Below are 24,213 nucleotides of genomic sequence, written 5' to 3' on the forward strand. Positions count from 1 at the left end.
GAACTGGTGTATTTTCCTCTTTGAAGGTGGGAGACACATCTCTCTCTCTGCTTACTCCCTGAGAGACACACTACTGACAAGACAGATGTCACTATGCTGATAGACCCCAGGCCCTGGGAACTGGAGGAGCCACATGGAGACCCCTGCCAGCGCTGAGATGCTTCTACTGCCACTAGATCCAAAAGACTTTGTACCCACTGGCCTGTGATCATCCTTCATCTGGCATCATTGCATGTATTTCGTTGAGTCTGAAGAGGACTTTATAGATTGGTATTGGACATATGGGCTAGTATTGGACTTATGGACTTGATCTGGACTGGGCTGGGACATTTTCTCAATATTCAATTGCTATTGTATATAACCCTCTTTCTTGTATACATGAGTGTAGATGAATTTGTTTCTCTAGTCTACCCAGACTAACACAAATAGATTCTATCACTTTAATCTGAAAACATTGTATCACGGGTTACATTTCCCAATGCTTGGGGATTATGATTATACCAGAAGTTGGTTTAACCAGAGTGTATGATATTGCTCCTGCGTTAGTCTGGGTAGACTAGAGAAACAAATTAAAAAACACGAATGTGTATAAGAGAAAGTTTTATATAAAGGGTAATTGTATATTAAGAAAGCATCCCAACCCAGTCCAGATCAAGTCCATAACTCCGATATTAGTCCATATGTCTGACACCAATCTATAAAGTCCTCTTTACACTCATGAAATACATGCAATAATGCTGAATGCAGGAAGATCACAGGCCAGTGGATGGGAAGTCTTGTATATCCAGTGGCATTGTAAGCACCTCAGCCCTGGCAGGGGTCTCCATGTGGCTTCTCAGGTCCAGGGTTCTGAATGCATCAGGATAGGTCCATGTGGCTTCTCCTCAGGGATATCTCGCAGGGAGTGAGCAAAGAGAGAGAGAGAGAGAGAGAGAGAGAGAGAGAGAGAGAGAGAGAGTCTTCTGCCTCCAAGGATGAAAAACCAGATTTCCCAGAATTCTCAGGAGAAAGCCTTACCCACACAGAGGCCTCATTGGCTATGCTCCGATTGACAGACTAGACTCTACCCCTTCACTCTTAAACCTCTCAAGTCCCAAACTGACACCAGATGATGTCACCATCACAGCTCCCTAAGACGGGAAGGGAGGGTGATACAAAAAGCAGCGTATGATAGAACCAGGCCAACAGTTAGCAGGAAGATCAAAGAGCTCTTTCTACATAGAAAGAGGTATTTAAATATTTAATACTCATACCTTCAGAGTTCAATTACCTTTATAATTCATTCACAGCAGCCAGGCTTTAGTGAAGCTGAAGGCACCTTTAATTCTGCCATTCTAAGGGGCGTTATTATGCAGAGATATAAAATATATCAATCATTCTGCTCATATATCTTGTGGGTCCATGTTCATGAAGGCTGTTATATGGCAAGTTTAGAACATGTTTGATCATGGAATGAATACTTAATACATATCCCATACAATCAGTTTAAAGATCTGAAAATCCGGGTCTTTGAAGACTTATCTAGTATCAAAAGCCCAGAAAATGCAACTTTGAAAGTTTCTTTGTTTTGACTGGAGTGGTGCAGTGACCTGCATAATGTTTAGTCTTTAGTCAGTTATCTTCCAGAACTGTTTTCACCTGCCAATTCAGCCCACCAGACTTTATCCCACGACGGCAGGGCCTGTTTCAGTCACCAAATACAAGGAGCGAGACCAGTATCTCGCATATGTTGTTAGGTGTTGTTGAGTTGGTTCCAGTACATAGTGACCTTGGGAACCACAGAAGGAAGCACTGCCCGTTCCTGTACCCGCTGCACAGCCACTGTACGTCTGAGCTCACTGTCACAGCCATTGTATGTCTGAGCTCACTGTCACAGCCATTGTATGTCTGAGCTCACTGTCACAGCCACTGTACGTCTGAGCTCACTGTCACAGCCACTGTACGTCTGAGCTCACTGTCACAGCCACTGTACGTCTGGGCTCACTGTCACAGCCACTGTACGTCTGAGCTCACTGTCACAGCCACTGTACGTCTGAGCTCACTGTCACAGCCACTGTACGTCTGAGCTCACTGTCACAGCCACTGTACGTCTGGGCTCACTGTCACAGCCACTGTACGTCTGAGCTCACTGTCACAGCCACTGTACGTCTGGGCTCACTGTCACAGCCACTGTACGTCTGGGCTCACTGTCACAGCCACTGTACGTCTGGGCTCACTGTCACAGCCACTGTACGTCTGGGCTCACTGTCACAGCCACTGTACGTCTGGGCTCACTGTCACAGCCACTGTACGTCTGGGCTCACTGTCACAGCCACTGTACGTCTGGGCTCACTGTCACAGCCACTGTACGTCTGGGCTCACTGTCACAGCCACTGCCAGGTCATCTCACTGAGCGTCTTCCTATTTTTCACTGATTCCCTGCTTTTCCAAGTACGCTATTCTTCTCCAGAGATGTGTCCCTCCTGTCCAAAGTACATGAGATAAATATCACCATATTTACTTCTAAGGGGTACTCTGAGCTCTGAAGACACATAATAGGTAATATTGACACTGGTCAAGTGAATCTATTGAGTGACTGGTTGAACTTGTGGGTACTCTGATAATATATACCTACATTTGCTTTTCTTCCTACCTTATCAAAAAACATTGGTTAATCAATAGTCCATTGCCATTCTTATGCTATGCTTATAAAAATTTCTGTCCTATTTGGAAATTATCAAAATTGTTGTTACATCATTAATTGCTACTACAGTATCTGATAAGTGTAAATTACCTTATTTACCTAAAGAACAATTGTCATTTGCCAGCAGACTATGGCTTCGACCTTGCTCTTACAAGTTTAGTAGGTAGCATTATATTTTGACTCATGGTAGGTCAAGAAACAGACATCAAAGTGATATTTCAACTCAAAACACTATTTCTAGTATTCAAAGCTTCACATAAATGCTTACTCTATAATTTTCTAGGGGTCTCCGAGCAATATAAAATTAGATGATTACACCATGATTCCAATGGTAAAGGTTCCAAATGGTGTGTGACATTTCCTGAAAACCTGCCGATGAGGTGAACTTTAAAAACCATCCATGCTAGTCTGGATTCTCTGAAAAATAGATGCAAAGACAGGATTAAATATAAAAGAGTTGTACTGGGGCAATGTCTCTGAATGAGGAAGGAGAGAGTAGGGAGGGTCTGACACCTGTGAAGGAGAGAAAGTAGGGAAGGAAAACTGAGAAGGAAGGCTGAGCTTCTGAAAGCAGCGTTGTCCCAAGAACCTTTAGGGCCAATCAAACCTTAAGTCAAATCACCAAGCTCTCTGAACCAAATCACCATCAGCGGAGTGGTCAGCAGCAAAGACCTGCCCTTCTCAGTCTGTCTCACAATAGCCCAGGGCAAGATGGGCGTTAGCAGGAGCATGGCAGTGGACCCCAAGAGGTAGTGATGGCAGTGCTCAGTCAACTCTGCCTCTCGCCATAGGCAACATGTCGTTTTTTGACTAAGAACCAAAGTAAAGGTCCTTGAGATTTTTACATTGTATTACTGTTTGGTAAACACAAAGACCAGAGATATTTTCATGATACCACACTTTATAAATTTGGTGACTGTCATAAAACACATTACAATGAACAGGTGTTAAGGGCACTGTTATCTTTATACACAAATTTTGAAGTTTATAAATTATCTTCTTCAGATCGCATGATGCTTAGCATAAAATACAAGCGAGGCTATATAGTACAAAAGCATATGAAATATTTTTAGAATGTTAACTTTGTAACAACCTTTGCTAATTTTGGCTAAATAGGGCCTTACTAAATTATACAGTAGTCTCAAAAGGAAAGTAATTATTACTTAGCAGCATACACAGTAATTGAAAGTAGAAGAATGCTGACTGAGAGTGATATAGATACTGGTCCTAACTAGTGCACTAATTTATAAGTTTCTGGGTAGAACATATATTTTTAAAGGTTTATAGTTTTAAAGAAGTCTCTTTTTAATATTCTCAAATAATACCACACTTATAATTAATATCATACAATTATCACCCATTACCTGTCTTCCCTAGACCCTGCAAACCTTTCTAAGCAATTCAAGTGCGGCCCGGGGGATGAAGGTCCATGCTGTGCTGGAGAACGGCCAAGGGGCCTGTACCAGGGATGCCTCCGGGGAGCTGCAGTCCCCCTTCTCCCTTCATTCCAGATCTGCACACTGGACTGGACTTTTCCTGACCCAGTTATCAAGACCACGGGGCAGGAGCTTCTGAGTCATCAGACCTGTCTGGGCTGGGCCATTTCATCCCATGCTTTTCTCCTATTTGTCTTCTGTACCTGGACTTACGCTTCAAAAACTAACACTGATTTTAGCTTAGGTCACTTATAATGGTGTTTCAATCTTTAATGGCTGGTGGGAAAGATTTCATTTCTAGCACATCCCATACACTTCTGAAGAACCCAGGCCAACTAATGATGCCTTCCTTTCATGTTGTATTTATATAAAACAATTTCATCTAAAATTTTAAATTTGTTTCATAATCTCTCTCCCACGCCCCTCTGAAAGGCAACAGACCTGCAAAAAATACTTTTTATTCTTTCCAATTTCCACAAGAAGTAACTTAACTAAGGTCCTAGAGCTTCGTGAAGCCAAGATTTGAACCCAGATAATCTAACTCATCTCAAATTATAATGCACTACTTAACTCACACTTGAAAAGTTTCTGCTACCTAGCACACAATGATGCAGACATCTAAATTTCACTTAATTTACATCTTCATTTTACAATCATTTTATAAACTAAAAACTGGCACAGTAGCTTTTACTTCAATATCATTAAAGTTAAATTACTATGTGCCAATTCAGAACCAACTCTAAAGCGATGAGTTTTGGAGTTTAATGTAGAAATGTTTTCTCTTTCCCAACATGTAAAACCATATCTTTGTGCAAAGTCATCATGTATTTTTTTCCATCGCGTATATTTTTAAATGTATCGTCGAAGTCAAACGATTGACAGGATGTAAAGATATGATGAGAAGTACATGAATTCAGATATATGTATTCAGAATAGACATTGGGGCTAAAGCAACTGACTTAAAAGTCAATGCAGCGTCCTTTTCTTTCCCAATCTCCATATCGAGTAGGCTCTGGGCCCCTGGGTCCACCCTTTTCTTTGGTAACAGGATTGACATCACCTGGGAATTCTAAAGAAAGACAGAAGATGTAAACAAAACAGTTAATGGAGACGTCAATTTTGAAGACAGAGATGCAAAGTTGCAGTTAATTGCCTAGATACCTACAAACTTAAGTTAGGGTGCATTTTTTTAAAACAATGATTTCATGGCTTTCCTTCATGATAATCACCACTGATTCCAAACAGGAACAACATAAGCCACCTCTTAAGCCGCCTTTACACTGTTCGTTTCTGACCCATGAAGACATCACAAAGGAGCCCCTGGTAGCGCAGTATAGACACTGTGGGGTTGCTAACTGCAAGGTCGGCAGTTTGGAACCACCAGCCACTCTGAGAGATGGAGCTTTCTGCTTCCATTAAGTTCCAGTCTCAGAAATCTACAGGGGCAGTTCCACCCTGCCCTAAAAGGTTGCTATGAGGCCGCAGTGACTCCATGGCAGGGAGTTTGGTTTGGTTTGGGGAGACACCAAAAACGAGTCCTTGCTGGCCCGGGGGAGTAAGCACTAGCAGCTAACTAACCGGTCCACGGGCAAAAGCCGCCAGCCACCCTGAGGGAGGAAGAGGAGCCCGTCTGCTTCCATAAGGATTTCCAGCCTCGGAAACCGTGGAGCCATTCTACTCTGACCAAGAACGTCCCTCACAGTTGGAACGGACTCCGTAACAGTGGGTTTGGGTCTTCTTGGTACGACATCGAAACAAGAACTCCACCCTGTAGTCATCTCTGGATGTCTCTAAAGCAATGTGACCAGCTCAGGCATGCGTGAATCACAGAGGTCACCCGTCTATGACATGGGTCATAACCTACTTCAACAGCTCTGAAAGTGAACATCCCACAGAGGCTGTCAACTGGCTTAGGCTGCTCTGACAGCTTTCAGCGGTAGCACAGGCTCCACTGGCACACGGTCTTGTTTGCGCTGCCTCTCTCTGCTGAAGTCAGGACCAGTATTTAAAAAGAGACAAGGGCGAGCACCGGGAGGGCCCCCAGTGTGGAGATTCCGTGTGACAAAAAGGACACCTCATCTCCTGAATAGCAATGAGCCACCAGGAAGCACCTGCAGGTGTGACTAATGCTGCAATGAATGTCTGAACCACACCCAACCCTAATTAGGGTTTCGGAGACTGCAAATCTTCACAGGAACAAACAGCCTCAGCTTTCTCCTGCGGAGCACCTGGCAGCTCTGAACCACTGACCTGGAGGCTAGCAGTCCAACACTGATCCCACCAAGCAGTAGATAGCTGTTTGTGTTAATAGTTTTAGTTCGTCATGGTGGATACCTAGGAAGACGCTTATTGGATCCTTGCATAATTCAACTCAGCTTTTTGAGGAAGCCCTGTACTGATTTCCATAATGGCTGAAGCCACTACAGTTTTAAAATGAAATGAAAATGTACTTCTTTTTCCTGTTTTTGAAAAAAAAATCATTTTAGGATAAAATTTTCATATTCAATCAGCTTTGTTACCTACATTTGTGAATTAAAATTCTGGTGCAGTCTTTGCCTGATCTAAGAAATTGCTGTACATGGGTTTTTGGATTGAAACACCAAGTGTAGAGAATGCTGAGTGAAAATCCAGTGTTTGGAAGGTTCTAAAACAAATGAGCGCTTGAGTTTGCTTCTTTCTCTGTCAAATGGAAACACAGAGCCTGTCTGAGAGAGCTGTCAGAAGGGCCAAATGATGTCATCAGGTGAAGAGCACCCCATGGTACTAGTTAGGTCAGAAATGCTCCTCCTCATGGCTCCTCATTATAGGGTTCTGGCTCCAGGAACTGCTTAGCTAGTACTGTCATTTACTAACATAATGATTACTAACGATGATTATTATTATGCTGAGTTTATTTTGGGCGTACCTGCCATGAGTCAGTCTCAATTATGAGCATGTTACACATATTAACTCACTGAGTCCTTCTAACAATCCTATGGGAGAGAAACAGTTACTGTCCCCATTTTAAAGATGGGGAAACTAGCAGAGTGAGGTTGGGATAAGTCGCTCAAGGTCACATAGTTATACAAGCGGCAAAACTCAAACCAAGCTCACTGTCCTTGAGTCAACTGGTGTAATGGATTACAATGGGCTCCTGACTACAAGGTGGGCAGTTTGAAACCAGACTGTGCTGCAGGAGAAAGATGAGACTTTCTACTCCCACAAAGATTTAGTCTTACAAAGGCAGTGCTACTCTGTCCTAAAGAGTCACTATGAGAGTAGTGAAAGTGAGCTTGAATTCAGATAGTGTGGATACAGACCCTCTCCAGGACCATGTGCTGCATTGCTCTGCATATGCAAAGAACAGAAGTGGAACCAACTACCCGAAAGCATTCCGATTCTTCAATAGTGCTTCTTTGAAAACTAAAATATAATCACTCAAATCAAGCAATCCCTGTCTAAACAAAAGATGACAAAATTCACCTTAACCAATTTCAATAATTCATCCTTTCATTCTCCTCCTGTGAGGAAGCTCTCTGACCCACATCACCATTTAGTTTTCAGAAGAACATCTTGTTTTATCTAAAAGTTGACATTTCCTATTCAACCGCTCTTGTTTTTGTTTTTTTTTTAAATCATTTTATTGGGGCTCATACAACTCTTACCACAGTCATCCATTGTGTCAAGCACATTTGTTGCCATCATCATTCTCAAAGCATTTTCTTGCTACTTGAGCCCTTGGTATCAGCTCATTTCCCTCCCTCCCACCCCCACACTCCCTTCCTCATAAACCCTTGATAATTTAAATTTTTTTCTTTTTTTTCATGCCTTACAATGTCTGCTATCTCCCTTGACCTACTTTTCTGTTGTCTGTCCCCCGAGGAGGGGAGGGGGGGGATTATATGTAAATCATTGTGACCGGTTCCCACATCCTCCCCGACCTGCCTCTTACCCTCCTGGTATGGCTACTGTCATTATTGGTCCTGAGGGGTTTATCTGTCCTGGAAGAGCCTCTCTCATGGAAGCTGTTTCTCCCACATCCCTGAGGCTCACAAGGCAGGACAGGGTCCGGAGGTCTTGCCTCTTCACTGCTACATCCAGCCTCTCGTTCTACAACCAAATGCCTATGCTTTTTCCTCTTTGAAAATCAACGCTGTTTACGTTTCTCCAGACTCATAGGCTCAGAGACAATGTTCTCTCTTCTTGGCTATGTAGTGTACAGTTTTCTCTTTCTCTCCATCACCCTTAATAAAATCAACATCCACATTAATCCATCATTTCACACTGGGGCCGAGTCCCCAGTGCTCTTCGTGTGGTTTTCATCTCCAGGTTGGCCTTCACTTGGATTTTCATCTGTCTCAAACACATGCCTTCTCTAAACCCCACTCCTGAGCTCTTTCTAACCATGGCAGCCTAGATTGCCATCTCCCTTCTGCTCCAGATTGTTTGACCCGATCGTCACCCTCCTCACCCAGTCCTGACACGTTTCATTTTTCCACAGCTGCGTGCTCCGTGCCCCCAGTGCCCCCCTGACTCTCAGAGTCCAGCCCAACCTACACAGGAACCGAGCTTAACCTTTCTGAAACAGAACTTCTGCTCCCCATCACACCCAGTGAAAGCAGCAGGGCACGAGACCCGACGTACTGTACGGTTGAATTATAGAAAGCCCTAGCAAACCCAAAACTACAATTACAGTACGCCAATCAGTGGCTGCAAGAGGTGGTACTGATCACAAAAAGGTACAAGGAAAACCTTTGGAGAATTGGGAATTTTCTATACTCTGTATTGGTTATACACAATACACATTCGTTATAATTCATATACTTATAATGGGTGAGTTTTACTGTGTGATTGTAACTCAGCAAAAACAGAACTTTCCTCCCTGTCCCCCATGTAAAGCTGTACATATGCTGCAACTTAACCCTTTCAGAACGAAGCCGACCTTCCTGGCCTCCTACTCTATTAGCCTTGAGCTGCATCCAGAAAGCCCTCCTAGCTCTGTTTTGCGCATGTCATGTTTCCCAGTCTTCTTTCTCTTGGACCTATCTTTACTGAAGCATTTTACGATGGTAAAATAAGCAATCAAAGTGTGGCCATTTCCACATGTACAATTTTGTGACCCTAAATACATTCATCAGGTTGCACAATCATCATAACCTTCGCGAAGCCTTTTCAGCACCCCAAACAGAAGTTCTATACTTCGTGAGCCATGCCGTTCACTCTCCATTGACTCCCGCGTCTGAGAAGCACTAATAGACTTCACGCTTATGCATTTGTCTAGTGTACATATTCATTTAAGTGGTTCACACTTAATTTCCCTTTTATGGCTGATTTATAATACTCATCATATTCTCAATGCTGTGACATATAGCAAAACTTCACTTCATGCTGGATAATGTTCCACTCTCTCTCTCTATTAATACATTCTGTGCATCCATTCACTTGTGGACATACTTGGGTTGTCTGCATCTTTCGGCTACTGTGAATAATGCTTGCATGAACATTGCTGCTGTTCTTAGGTGCCCGTGAGTCGGTTCCGACTAGCAGTGACCGTGTGTAGAACAGAATGAAACTCTGCCTGGTCCCGAGCCCCCTCTCAATTGTTCTTCTGCTTGAGCCCCTGGTTATAACCACCGTGTCAGCCCATCTCATCAAGGGCCTTTCTCTCTTTCTCTGCCCCTCCACTGTACCAAGGATGATGTCCCTCTACAAGGATAGGTCTTGCCCGATAGCATGCCCAAAGTACATGAGATGAAGTCTCACCATGCTTGCCTCTAAAGCGCATTCTGGTTTTATTTCTCCTAAGAAGGGTTTGCCTGCTCTTTTGGCAGAACGTGCTACTTTCAGTGTTCTTTGCCAGCACTGTCATTCAAATGCATCGATTCTCTTCTGCTCCGAATCCAATGCCCAACTTTCCCATGCATCTGAGAGGATGTACGACGACTTGGGACAGGCATCCTTTAGCCCTCAAAGTAACACCCTTGCTTTTCAACACTTTAAAGAGGCTTGTGCAATAGATTTACCTAATGAATGAACATTAGTGTATAAATATTTCCTGTTTTCAAGTCTTTTGAGTATATACCTAGGAGTGAAATTGTTGAGTGATACGGTAATCTTTATTTAACTTTTTGAAGACCCTCCAAACTGGTTTCCACACCAGCTGCACCATTTTATATTTCCAGCAGCAATGCATATGGGTTCCATCTTCTCAACATTCTCAAACACCTACTGTTCGCCATTTTCTTGATACAAGCCATCTCAGTGGAGGTGAAATGGTAGCTCTTTGTGGTTTCATTTGCATCTCTTTACTGATTAACAATGGTGAGCATCTTCCTATGTGCTTATTAGCTATTGCATATCTTTTCTGTAAAAATGTCAATTCAAGTCCTTTGTTATTGTCTTTCTTTTTAAATTGTGGTTGCAAGGTACAGATTGAATTATGTCCTCCCTCCCCCCCAAAAAATGTAATATAAATCCTAACTTCCATGCCTGGGATTATACACTCAGTTCTTAGTATTAACATGGTTAGATTGTTATGTAAAAAATCAACATTAAGTGAAAATGGAGAATGACCAAATCAGGTCACAAAATAGATGACTATATCATTCTACAACTGCCAAACCACGGAGAATCACGACTCAACTAGTCTGAGAGCCCTAACGCTCCCAGCTGTGTCACCCTCAGCTAGCACCTCAATTTCTGACCTCCAGAGGAATGTGGTTAAATGGGCAAACTTGTGGGATTGTAGATTTCTTTTTTACCATTCTTGTAAGAGCAAAATGGTCAGATAAATAGGATACATAGTCTGTAAATGAAGCTTACATGAAATCCCATTTGGGAATGGGCTGCCTTTTTATGTTATTGGGGCAGGATAGCTGAAGGGTGTATCTTGAGTCAATCTCTTTTGATTAAAACAAGTGAACGGGGGTGGGGTGGGCGGGGGAAGCAAAATACAGACTCCTTGCCATCAAGTCCACGCTGACTCAGTGACCCGCAAGGCAGAGCTGCCCTTGGGAGTTTCCAAGACAGTAACTGTTGATGGGAGTAGGAAGTCCTTTCATTCTTCTGGAACAGAGGGAAGATGAGGTAAAATAGCTGCCAAGACACCAAGAGATCTCCAAGCAACTAGGAAGCAGAAGAAGCTGCAGAGACAAGAATTTCAGACTCCGAGAGGGAAAGCCTTTTCCCAGGGTAGGCACCTCGAATTAGGACCTGCTAGCCTGCGAAACTGAGAGATACTAAATGTGTCTGTCCCTCTGTGGTGTTTCTGTCATTGCCAGCTGTGTTGTTAGGTGCCCTGGGGTCGGTTCTGACCCAGCGCCACCCTATGCACAACAGGACCGAACACTGCCCGGTCCTGCGCCATCCTCACAATCGTTCCCAAGCTCGAGGCCGCTGTTGTAGCCTCTGTGTCCACCACCTTGCTGAAGACCTTCCTCTTTGTCGCTGTCCTGCTACTTTACCAAATATGAAGGATGCTTCCTGGGACTAACGTCTCCTGATGACAATACCCAAGATGTCCATGATGAAGCCTCAAGAGTCCTCCCTTTATAGCAAGGGCTACTGGTTAACTGAAACATCGCCTTTCTCTAGTTAAAAAGCTGGGCTGGCTGTTTGTTGTTGAAGGTGTTGATTAGGCTGCTAAGCACAAAATCTCAGTAGGTGGAAATCATAAGCTGCTCTGCAGGAGAAGCCTTTCCGCTCCAGTGAACGTGTTTAGCCTCAGAAACCCACTAGAGGCAGTTCTAGTCTATCAACACGAATTAGAACAGACTCACAGTAATCTTTTTGAGTGAATTTCTGTTGTTGAGTTATAGGAGTTGGTTATATATCATAGATATTAAACCCTTATCAGATATAAGGTTGCCAAATATTTGCTATTGTTGTATAAGGTGTCTCCACATACACTTGATAAAGTCCTTTGATACACGTTTAGAGCCTTGGTGGTGGCGCAGTGGTTATACCTTGTGCTGCGATCCTAAAGAAACAAAGGTTTAAAAAAAAATTTTTTTTTAAAGCGACAAAAGGAGTTTATTAGGTAGCTCGAGCTAGGGCTTCCTCCCTCCGATGGCTGGCGTCGCAGGGATGAAACATCCAAAGGGAATTCAGGTTTAAAAATTTTGATGAAACCAAATTTCTTTTCTTTTGCTCACATTTTTTTGGTGTAATATCAAGTCTTGAAGTTTGACTTTTTGTTGTTGTTGTGACTTGGGTGAAAATTTATAGAGCAAACTGGTTTTCCATCGAACAACTCAAAGAATGTGTTTTGTGACATTTTGTGCAATACCTGAAATGTAACAGCATTCTTCCTGCTTCCTCCCTGTGTTGTCACATTTCCATTGGTCCATTGGTCCTTCTTTCTTATCCCTTCCAGCCCTCTGCTATGAGCTGATTTCTGAGTGTGTCTATCTCCTGGTGTTCACTTCCTACTGATTGGCTGAAAGTTGAGCCATGATGGTGTCCATGTTTTCTTCCAAGAGTTTTATGGTTTCAGTTCTTAACTTTTGCCCATCGACCCATTTTGAGTTAATTGGTGCCATATAGGGTGTGAGGTGGGGATTGACCATCATTGTTTTGCGAATGGAGATCCTGTCGTCTCAGTGTTATTTAGGACACTGCTTTTGCCATTCTGTGGACTCGGCACTCCTGTCAAAAGTCTGTGGTCTTTCGATAAAGGTACCCATTTCAGTTTCATTGGTTTATATAGCTATCTTTATACCAGAATTAGATTGTTTTGGTTACTCTATGTTATAGTATGTTATGAAATTAGGAAATGCCAGCCCTCCTAATTTGTCCTTTTGCACGATTATTTTGGTTATTTGGGACGCTTTTCTATTCCTGCAATAAAAAATAATAAATAAATAAATGGCTGTCGGAATTTTGATAGGGATTATATCAAATCTTTACATCACTTTGAGTAGTACTGACATCATAACCATATTTACATCCTAATTGATCAACATAGAATTTTTTTCATATTTTAAAGTTAAAACAAACTTCTTTCAATGTTTTATTGTTTTCAATACTCAGCGAGTATTCTTTCCTGGTGTCCAGAAACATATCTAAATTTTGAGCAGTCATCGTGTACCCCATCACTTTGCTGAATTTATTAGCTCTAGTCGTTTTCATCAAGTAACGTGCAAATACAGGTAGTTATACTTCTTTTCTGATTTGGGTGTTTCTATCTCTCTCTCCCTCCTTCTTTTTTTCTCCTAATTGCTCTGACGAGGAATGCCAGTATAACGTTCCCTGTAGAAATGGGTATCCATGTAGCTATTTTTGTCTTATTCCCGATCTTAACAGGAAAACGGTTGGTCTTTCAGTATCATGCTAGCTGTGGGTTATTCGCAGATGCTCCGTGTCACGTTGAGAACTTCCCTTTCTATTTCTAATTTTATAAAGCTCTGTTCCTCCTCCTGGCAGGCCAGGCCAGGGCGTGATTAAAATTCTTTGCCGACACTGCAATTCAGAGGCATCGATTCTTCTCCAGTCTTCCTTATACCCCGAACAGTAGGTGGCTGAAAATACCACAACTCCAGTCATGGGCACGGTAGTATTCAAAATGACATCTCTGCTTTTTAACACATTCGGGATGTCTTCTGCAGATTTGTCCAGTATAATATACTGGTTGCCTTGACTCCTGCTTCTGAGAGTGATGACTGTGGGTTCAAGTACAATGAAATCTTCAATGACAGCTTCAATCTTTTCTCTGTTTATCATGTTGCAGTTTATTGGTCCAGTTGTGAGGATTTCTGGTTTCTTAACACTTGGGGCTGCGAGTCCTCTTCACTTTGAGCAAGCAAGGTTGTACCATCTATCACAGGTGTTAACAAATCTTCCTCCAATCCTAATGCCACATTCTCCTTCATGTAGCCTAGTTTCTTGGATTATTGGTCCAGTATTCAGATTAAGTGTGGTGAAAGCATAAAATCCGTTATTTTAAACTACACATAGCCCCTTGATTGAGTTTGAATGGCTATCTCTTGCTTTATGTACACATTCTATGTTCCAGAATTTCTATTCTTTAAAATGTTCCCCATGACATGTTAGGATCTATAGTCAAATAGCTTTGCGCAGTCAATGAAACAGGTCAACATCTGGCATTCTCTTCGGTCAGCCAAGACCCATTTGATATCAGTAATGATATCTCTCATTCTACGTTCTCTTCTGAATCCGGCCTAAATTTGGGGCAGTACCTGGTTGATGTAGCTCTGCGACCGCTTTTGAAGTAAGCACCTTGAGCAAAATGTAACTGGTGTGCATTACTGGTATTGCTAGATAACTTGTGCATTCTGCTAGGCCACCACTTTTTGAAATGGGGCAAATATGGATTTCTTCTAGTAATTTGGCTAGGAACTGTCTTCCCTGTGCTACACATAGATGAGTAAGCATGCCTCCTATCACATCCACTTTAAAAACCACTTCCATCGGTAGTCCCTCAGTTCCTGAAGCCTGTTTTTGCCAGTGCCACCATGCAGTCTGGATTTCTTCCTCTGGTACCACTGGTTTTTCCTCATGTGCTGCCTCCTGAGAGGGCTGCACATCTCACATACTGGTGGTGCACAGGATCATTTTATTTAGTGTTACAATATGTTTTGTTATTGTGCATAAAGAATTATAGGTACTCTAAATACAGGCATGTATATATGTACAGATATTTATATATGACCACGGGGAAATGGATCTCTTTACATATATTTATAGGTTTAGTATTAAGGTAGCAGATGGACATTGGGCCTCTACTCAAGTACACCCTAAACACAAGAGCACTTTGTTCTATTAAACTGGCATTTCATGATGCTCACCTTCCAGACACGATTGCTGAAGACAAAGAGGGTGCATAAGCAAATGTGGTGAAGAAAGCTGATGGTGCCCAGCTATCAAAAGATATAATGTCTGGGGGTCTTGAAGATAAACAAGCGGCCATCTAGCTAAAAATCAACAAAGCCCACATGGAAGAAGCACACCAGCCTGTGTGATCATGAGGTGTCGAAGGGATCAGGTATCAAAGAACAAAAAATATCATTGTGATGAGGGGGAGTACAAAGTGGAGATCCAAAGCTCATCTGTAAGAAATTGGACATCCCCTTACAAAAGGGTCACAGGGAGGAGATGAGCCAGTCAGGGTGCAGTATAGCACCGATGAAACATACAAATTTCCTCTAATTTTTTAATGCTTCCTCTCCCCCAGTATCATGATCCCAATTTTACCTTACAAATCTGGCTAGACCAGAGGATGTACACTGGTACAGATAAGAACTGGAAACACAGGGAATCCAGGACAGATAAACCCCTCAGGACCAATAATGAGAGTAGAGATACAGGAGGGTAAGGGGAAGGTGGGGGGAGAAAGGGAGAAACGATCACAATGATCTACATAACCCCCCTCCCTGGGGGACAGACAACAGAAAAGTGGGTGAAGTGAGATATCGGACAGTACAAGACATGAAATAATAATAATAATTTATAAATTATCAAGGGTTCGTGAGGGTGGGGGGAAAATGAGGCGTTGATATCAAAGGCTCAAGTAGAAAGAAAATGTTTTTGAAAATGACGATGGCAACAAATGTGCTTGACACAATGGATGGAAGGATTGTGATGAGTTGTACATTTTTAAAATGTACATATAAAATGATTTTTAAAACTATAGGTGCTAACATCTATTTTCTTTCACTTTTTCTCCATAATGACAATTCAGAGATTAAGAGAGAAGCTTTGGTATACTCACTTTCAAGTGGTTCTTTCTCTAAATGAGAATCCTCAGGCGCATCAAAACGACCTTCTGGAAACTTTGGCTTTCTGAGTGGCTGTTTGGTGGATCCAGACTTCCCTCCTTGCGAAGAACTTGTCTTCCTCAAAGAGTGACACAGGTGGGGTAAGCCTGGCAGTGCGATTAAAGTAGAAATGGAAGTTGTTTATTCTACTTTTAAAATTCAACCATTTACTTACTTAGTTCGATTTCACACATTCCCATGTTTCAAAGCTCAAAAGGTACCAGCCTGTGTGATACAAAGAGGACAATAACACAATGCAAATATGACAAAAAGAAAAGTATCAGAGCTAAAAGCGAGGAGGTTAGTGGGAGCCCAAAGTCCATCTGCAGAATATTTAATCAGATTAAGACCCTGGCAGACCCCTTTCTAGACAGAGGTGCAGGTACGCAACAGCCTATCAAACATAGACCATTGTAATCCTGCTTATGCTGGATCAAGCCTGACATTGCGTCAGTTGACCTCCCTTTAGACACTGCCTGAATTTGTTCTAGGTGCAAGGATATCTTTCCTGTTCTATGATAAAAATATCTTCCCTCCCTTTTAAAATACTGATGGAGGTCTTTTCTTTATATGATTGAATGATATGAGATGTGGGTTATGTGCCATAAAACTTAAAAAAAAAGGGGGGTGATTCTTGTCTGAATTACATAAAAAAACAGTGTAAATTTTTAATGACAATGTTTAGTATTTAAACTTCTAGAACTCACAGATTATATTAACATTCTTTAATGTTTAAATTCTACTCACGGTCTTCCCTTCTTGCCAACTAACATGTACTAAGCATTTATGACATTCAAACAAGGTCACTTTCTCTGTTGATTGCAAAGAGTAAGCTAAACTATGTAAGTATTTAACTCCCTGTTTGATATAATGTTCAATACGGACAAAACCACTCTGGAAAAAAAATGGCCCCAGAGTGGAGGATTTTATTCGACCAAGGAATGACTTTATCGTCCAGGAACAAGTTCTAGCAATACCACTATGGAAGGAAGAATGACAGCCCCTAAAGATGGCCATATCCTAAATCCCAGACCCCGTGAGCAGCTGTCATTTACGTGGCAAAGGAAATTAAGGTTAGCAGATGGAATTCAACCCCATCAGCCGCTCTGATGGGGAAAGAGGAGGCGTTCCACTCCCGTAAAGAAATTAGTCTCAAAAATCCAGAGGCATTTTACTCTGACTCAGCGCAGTGAGTCCGGTTTGGTTTAGATGTCTTTATGGTTAGTCAGTTAGTTGCTAAATTAGGAAGACTGTCCTAGAAGATGGTCCTTTAAATCTGGGTGGGCCCAATGCCATCAAAGGGCGAATCAGAAGAGAGGGCTTGTCACGATGGTGTCGGCAGAGGGCTCATGAGCCCAGGGATGTACACATCAGCAAGAAAAGGGAGAGAAACAGCTGAGACCCTGCCCTGGGCGGGGTGTGCCTCCCCGAGTCAGTTCGGGTGTCTCCCAACCCTCTGGACAACAGGGTGAAGCATACCTCCCTGTCCTGTGTCAGCCTCACAATCGGGGAGCTTTGCCCTAGAGTTTCTTAAAAGATACAGCCCTTTGGAAAATTTTATGGAAGCCCCGTGAGCCAATTCTGACCTCCAGAAAACAGTATCTTTATGTTGCTTGAAACCATGGCACTTTAGTAATCTATGACAGCAGCAATAGAAAATGCAAACACTTTCTAGTTATACTGATCTTGGGTCAGGTTACTATTCTGTCTACATCTGTTGCTTCCCAGGCTAAATACATTCCAGGTCATGCGTTGGGCTGTGAACTACAAGGCCAGCCGTTGGAAACCCCCAGCTGCTCCGAGGAAGAAAGATGAGGCTTTCTGCTCCCGCCAAGAGTGCCAGTCCTGGAAACCCACAGGGCAGTCTCCTCTGTCCTGGAGGGTCATGGTGACTCAGTATGGCCTACAGGGTCGGGAGGTACAGGTTATCCTGAGGCCAACTCGTGGCGCAGTGGTTAAAGGGCTAGGCTGATGACCACAAGGGTTGTTGGTTTGAACCCATTAGATGTCCCACGGGAGAAAGAGGTGGCCGCCTGCTCTTGTAGTGGCTCTGAACTTTGAACTCCTCGCTGACCATTAGGATTGCTGTACCTCAGGTTCCACTTGAAGGCAACTTTTTCTTCTTTTTTGTGAAATGTGTTATCTGAGTGGGGCTGGTGGTTAATGGTTCAACACACGTCTGCTAACAATAGGACCAGCAGCTCAAGTTTACCAGGACTCCACAGGAGAAAAGACTTGGTGACCTGGTTTTGATACGGTTGGTGGTTTGGATCCTCCCAGCAAGTCTGAGGGAGAACAAGCTGACCAACTGCTTTCATAGATTATGGCCACGAAAACCCCACGGGGCTGGTCTACTCTGTCACGTGGAATCGCAATGGGTCGGAATCAGTAAGAAAGCACCCAGCAGAAACAGAGGCCCTGAAGTCAGAGTGTCCGCTTAGGCACGGGCACACATTCGGTGTGGTTACAAATTGAGCCTGAAGTCTGGGGTGCAGAAGTCAATCTGCATAAAGGTTTGGGTGAAGAGCCAGCATAAAAGAGAAGTATAGCCTCATATAGCCAGACTGTTCCGTTAGAAGCGAGGATGGCGAGACTTTGTCTCACATACTTGAATGGTGGCTGCAACAACGGGCTTAAACGTAAGAATGATGGAGAGGACGGAACAGGACTGGGTGGCATTTAATTCTGTTGTCCACAGGACTGCTGTTGAGTCAGAATCGACTCAACGGCACCTCACAACAAGGCAAGGAAGGCCGTATGCACTGCTGCAGGAATCGTAACTGCAGAAAATCGGATCTGTAAGGGAAAGTGGGAGGACCCACTTTCTCAAGAGACTCAGGCCAGCAGAAGCATAGATAAAACTCTTTGTACACTCAGGTGACTGAGAGGAAAACCATGGAGGAAGAGAACGCTCTGCATTTCTGCACAGCACAAGATAAGGCCAGGAACACTGTGCTCCTTGGCACCTGTCGGCTCGAGAGGGTTGGAAACCAGCCCATACCCATCAGCATGGCAGATAGGGGGGCACGTGCAAGTAGCTTCCCGCGCAGACGACATCAAAGAAAGGCCTGTCTGATGACACGGAGTTGACCCACTGCTGTGGATTCCACATGTGGAGACTAGGTGCTGAGCCACAGGGACTACACAGGAAGATCACTCTGACAGAGCTGTCAGTAAGACTTCTGACTACATCGACCACTTGGGAAACAGGCCACAAACTGACATAAAAACCACCCCTTGAAATGTGAGGAAACAACTAAAGCATCTGTCCCCTTCTTCAAGGATTGTGTTTACTAGTACTTTATAAGCTAAAAGATGACCTTGTACAGGAAAAAATTGTAAGAGGAAAAAAAGTGAATCACCATTAAAAGCTAATCTGAAAACATACCAACACCCTAGAAATATAAAAATTAAAAAAAATGGGTGGGGAAAAAAACAGCAAACATTTCTAAGTTTGAAGAAATGAAGTCAGTCAGTTTAAGGAGACAACCCAGTCAGATAAACAAACACTTAAACTGACCCATAGCCTGGGGGCTTCTCCCTTAGTGTTTGGGACATAGCGTTAACTGAAAAAAGTACAATAAACACATAGGGTATGAAAAAATATATACATATATATTTTTTAATACGAGGTAAATTAGACTGGATTGAGAAAGCAGCACACAGAAAATTCCATTATAACTCTCACTCAATCCTCTCTATTTGATTTCCACTCATGGCCCATCAAGATCCGTTATGGAAGCAGAAAGCCTTCCCTTTCCTGAGGGGCAGCTGCTGGCCTGGAGGCTAACAGTGCGACTGAGCCCGACACCACCAGGGTAACAGAAGTATTCAATTTCTGACCCTGCATAATAGATTCGTCGATGATGGTTTTGCTTCCCATGTGTGTTATGTAATTTTTGGTATCTTTGCAACTTTCCAAACGAGTTTAAAGGGATTCTGATACACACCCCTCTAAAACACAACGATTACCTTTAAATAGTTAATACTCTGGCAGTGGACTAACATGGGACTTCCACTTTCTGAGAGGATTGTATCAAAAGTTTGTGGAAAATGGAATGAAAAGATGATGTAATTTTCCCACGCTTTAAAGCCCTTCAGATTGTCCATTTCTGGACCACCGATTTTACTTTTTTTAACAACTGGCCTGTAATGAGGTGTGTTAGGTGGAAAATGATCGCATAGAACTCTAGGGCCACTTAGTATAAAGGCGATTACCGTTCTCAGTTTACACAATTTCTCTGGGATGTCAGTCCATGTAAGAAGCATGTATGCACTCTGTATGAACTCCCTGTACCAATACACCTGGCTCCATGCGGTTTAGTTCACAAGTGTTTTGGGACCATTTCTGCATTTCCCCAATATACAGATTTCTTACTACTGGAAAAGAGGAAGGAAGGAAGCGAGGCAAATGGGTGCCTCTCATTCCTAAGGGGCCCTTTCCCCCCTTGGTTTCTCACGAGCATCCACCTGCGTGGTGCCCTTCGCGCTCCAGAACCAGCCGCGCCGACCTGGGCCACCCTCCTGGCCCGGAGCGGGCGGAAGGCGGCGGGGGCCACCGGGCAGCTCCCCGCGCCGGCACGCGCGGACACCCGGAGCGGGCTCCGCCGGGCGCGCTGCTCGCCTCCTAGGCCTTTGCGCCCCCGCCCGCGCCCCGGACTCGGCAGCCGGGAGCCTTACGTGCAGCTCTCCACGTGACGCGCGCGCCGCGGCCGAGAAGCGCAGCCAGGCCCCAGGCGGTCATGGCGCCGACTCTCGCAGCGTCCGTGCTGGCCCCGCCCAGGGCAGGGAGGCGGCGGGAGCGTCCGGCTCCGCCCCGGAGCGTGGAATCGCGTCTGGGCTAGGCCGCGAGAGGCGGGGCCTGGCCGGGACGGGGGCGGAGCCTAGCCGGGACGGGGGCGGAGCCTGGCCGGGACGGGGGCGGGGCCTCCTCCTGTCGTGAGGGGAAAGAGATCCTCCCACTTGGCCCAGGCTCTGGAGTGAGGAACAGAACCTGTTTGAACTCAGACTCTCACTGAGAGCTCCAGCAATGAACATCCAGGCCATTGGTGATTCAAATACAGACTGAGTTGAAGAAATAATTAACTTTTATGCCGCCTACTCTGAAAGAATCGTCCTGAAAGATCCTTTTTATATTACACAAGATGGGCCAACTTTTACTTGCCTCGGATCTTCCTCTTTCATGTTTTAAATGTCTGCTTGTTAGTTGAGCTCCTGATTCTGCATTTCTGACGCATGGTCTGAATGGCCACCTCCTGAGGTGTGGTGCTGCAGTGCCCACTAGTCCTTACATTCCAGCAGCTCCAGCGGTGTTTGCAGTACATGCGGACCATCTGGATGTTTTATGTAATCTCTGGGAAGCTTTATAAACGCAGTTTCTTTTTTCAGTTGTACAGTTATTGGGCCTTGATGGCCTCAGACCATATGACATCAAGTGGACCGTATGAGCTAACTTTTTCATCAGGAACTGTCAATTATCTAGATCTCTCAGGGAAAGAAGGAACCCGTGTGGTGCCGTGGTTAAAGACCCGGCTGCTAACGGAAAGGTTGGTGGTTCAAATCCACCCAGGAGTTTCAAGGAAGAAAAAACCTGGTGACCTGCTCTGATAAAGTTTACATTCACAAACTCTCAGGCTGTGCTGTTCTACTCTGCGACACGGGGTTACTATGAGTCAGAACTCACTTGAGGACACCTATTAACTACCACTACCTCCCAGATAAGGAGCACTTTTATTAAGCGGGTGTGGTATATCCTGGACAGGGTCAGAGTCCATGATCAGGCATTATTTATGAGCAGGTAGTACAGTCACCTAATTCTGACCCAGAACTTGTAGCTACAGCTTAATGATGAATTCCTTGTAGCTAGATGATTAAAACCTTCAAAATTGGGTTAAAGATGGGTTTTCTCAAAAGACTGACACGTCAAGCAATGGATTGCTTTGGTATTCAAAGCCCCACTGAACAGGTTTCTCATGGAATAGCAGAAACAAACAATACTCCCTAATGACAGAACTTAATTTATCTTGGATGCTTTATCTGAAAGGACATATGGCCGAAGATCTCTATTATTCTATGGACAGTGTCGAAGGCCGAGTTCTCTAGGGAATCAAAACTTTGGGTATATACAAAAGCTGATATATATAAACAGTCACTGAGTCAGCTCTGATTCATAGAAACCCTATAGGACAGAATAGAACTTCCCTTGTGGGTTTTGGAGATAGTAAGTAAATCTTTATGGGAATAGAAAAGTGCTTCTTTCTCCCAAGCAGTGGCTGTTGGTTTTGAACTCCTGACCTAGTGTTTAGTAGAGGTTTATATCAAGAAAATGGTTCACGTAGCTGTAATAGTGGGCAAGTTCCAACTCTGTCATAGGTTGGGTTGGAGGCCTCTCTTGCAGCTGTGGGTGCTGAGGAACCCAAGACCAGCAAGATGATGATAGACTTGCGGTTACAGAGACAGTCAAGATGGAAGCCAAAACCATTTAATAATCTAATCTTAGAAGGGCCATGCTGTGTTTGCTGTATTTTCATTAGAAGTGAGTTAGTTGGTCTGGATCACATTCAAAACACATGAATGCCAGGAGGCAGAGGTCACTGAAGGCCCTCTTAGAATCAGTGATCTCTCCAAGCACCCCCTCACCACCCACTCTGGGGCATATTCTTTTTACAGTACTATTTTTTCAAGATTGACTAGCACCAAAATTGCCAACTACGGTGACCAATCTGACCTCCCTAATTTAATTTCATTGGGAGTCCTGGTGGTGTAGTGGTGATACGTTGGTCTACAGTTGGAAACCACCAGCAGCTCTGCGGGAGAAAGATTGGGCTTCCTACTGTGGTAAACAAGTACAGTCTTTGAAACCCACAAGGGGTCGCTAAGGGTCAGCACTGACTCTATGGCAGTCGTTTTGTTAGTTTAATAGCCTGGTTGGCATTCTTTTAGGTCACCTAACATGATAGAGCATTGTGCTAAAATTGATAGCACACACAATTACAATTTTTACATAAGATCATCCAACAATGATTACGTCAACAGGGAACTGCCAGAATTTCAGACCGGATTCAGTACAGTAGGCGGAACATGGGATATCATTACAGGTGTCATATGGATCTTGGCTCAAAGCAGAGAATACCAGAAAGATGTTTGTGTTTCATTGACTACGCAAAGGTATTCGACTGTGTGGACCATAATAAACTGTGGATAGCCTTGAGAAGAATGGGAATTCTGGAACGCTTCATTGGGCTTATTTGGAACTTGTACATGGATCAAGAAGTAGTTATTCGAGTAAAACAAGGGAACCCTGAATGGTTTCGAGTCAGGAAAGGTGTGAATCAGGGGTGTATCCTCTCACTGTACTTGTTCAGTCTATATGCTAAGCAAATTATCAGAGAAGCTGGATTTTTGAAGAAGCAGCATCAGGAAGTTTTATTAACCCGTGGTAAGCAGATGGCACAACCTTGCATTCTGGAAGTGAGGAATTGAAGGACACACTATGAAGATCAAGATTTGTAGACTTCAGTGTGGATTACAATTCAATGTAAGGAAGACCAAATTCTCACAATGGAACTGATAGTGGTAACATCATGATAAATGGGGTGTGGGGCAGGCTGAAGTTGTCAAGGATTTTGCCTTATTTGAATCCACAATCAATTCTCCTGAAAACAACAAATAGTTCTTTGAGGCCTAAGGTGGGCCTGACTCAGCCATGGTATTTTCTATTGCCTCATCTGCATGTGAAAGTTGGATACTGAATGAGGAAGAACAAAGAATCATTGCATTTGAATGGTGGTGCTGGAGAATAATATTGAAAGGACTTCTAAAAGGACAAATCTATCTGTATTGGAAGAAGGCCAGAATGCTGCAAGACTTCACCTTACATAATGTCAGAAGGGACCAGTCCCTGGAAAAGGGAAAGTGAAGGGATGGCGAGGAAGAGGAAGGCCTTTGAGGGGATGGACACAGTGGCTGCATCAGTGGGCTAGGGAAAGGAACAATTGAGCGGATGGCGCAGGACCACAGTGTTTCGTTCTGTTGTGCTGTGGGTTAGAGCTGACTTGATGGCACCGAACAACAGCCTGGGGGCCAGGTTTGATGACATCATGTGAAGATTAGCAATTCATTGTGATCGAGACAATTATTCTGGCTTTCCCTGACTTATGCTTCTTTTGTGTACTCCATCTGTTGACTTAGCGAATGCACCTTGTACAGCATCTCACATATTACTTTGCTAACAAAATCCGTGTGGATTCAATAATGCCTGTCGTATGTACCCCATTATCTGGAAGTAACTGGTCTTTTGAAATGATGGAACGCCTTATTGAAGATGCAGCTCTGGAACAAA

General features: G+C 43.6%; 1 protein-coding gene across 1 annotated transcript; it reads right to left on the reverse strand.

The window, feature by feature from the left end:
* Window positions 1-3,636: 3,636 nt before the first annotated feature.
* Window positions 3,637-20,656, reverse strand: SDHAF4 (succinate dehydrogenase complex assembly factor 4). Its single transcript, XM_075554042.1, has 3 exons — window positions 20,553-20,656; window positions 15,827-15,979; window positions 3,637-5,188 (listed from the first exon to the last, which is right to left on the reverse strand). The coding sequence occupies exons 1-3, from the start codon at window positions 20,614-20,616 to the stop codon at window positions 5,079-5,081; spliced, it is 327 nt and encodes a 108-aa protein (XP_075410157.1). The 5' UTR covers window positions 20,617-20,656; the 3' UTR covers window positions 3,637-5,078.
* Window positions 20,657-24,213: the final 3,557 nt, after the last annotated feature.

Source organism: Tenrec ecaudatus, chromosome 7, assembly GCF_050624435.1.
Source record: "Tenrec ecaudatus isolate mTenEca1 chromosome 7, mTenEca1.hap1, whole genome shotgun sequence".
Lineage (NCBI taxonomy): Eukaryota > Metazoa > Chordata > Mammalia > Afrosoricida > Tenrecidae > Tenrec > Tenrec ecaudatus.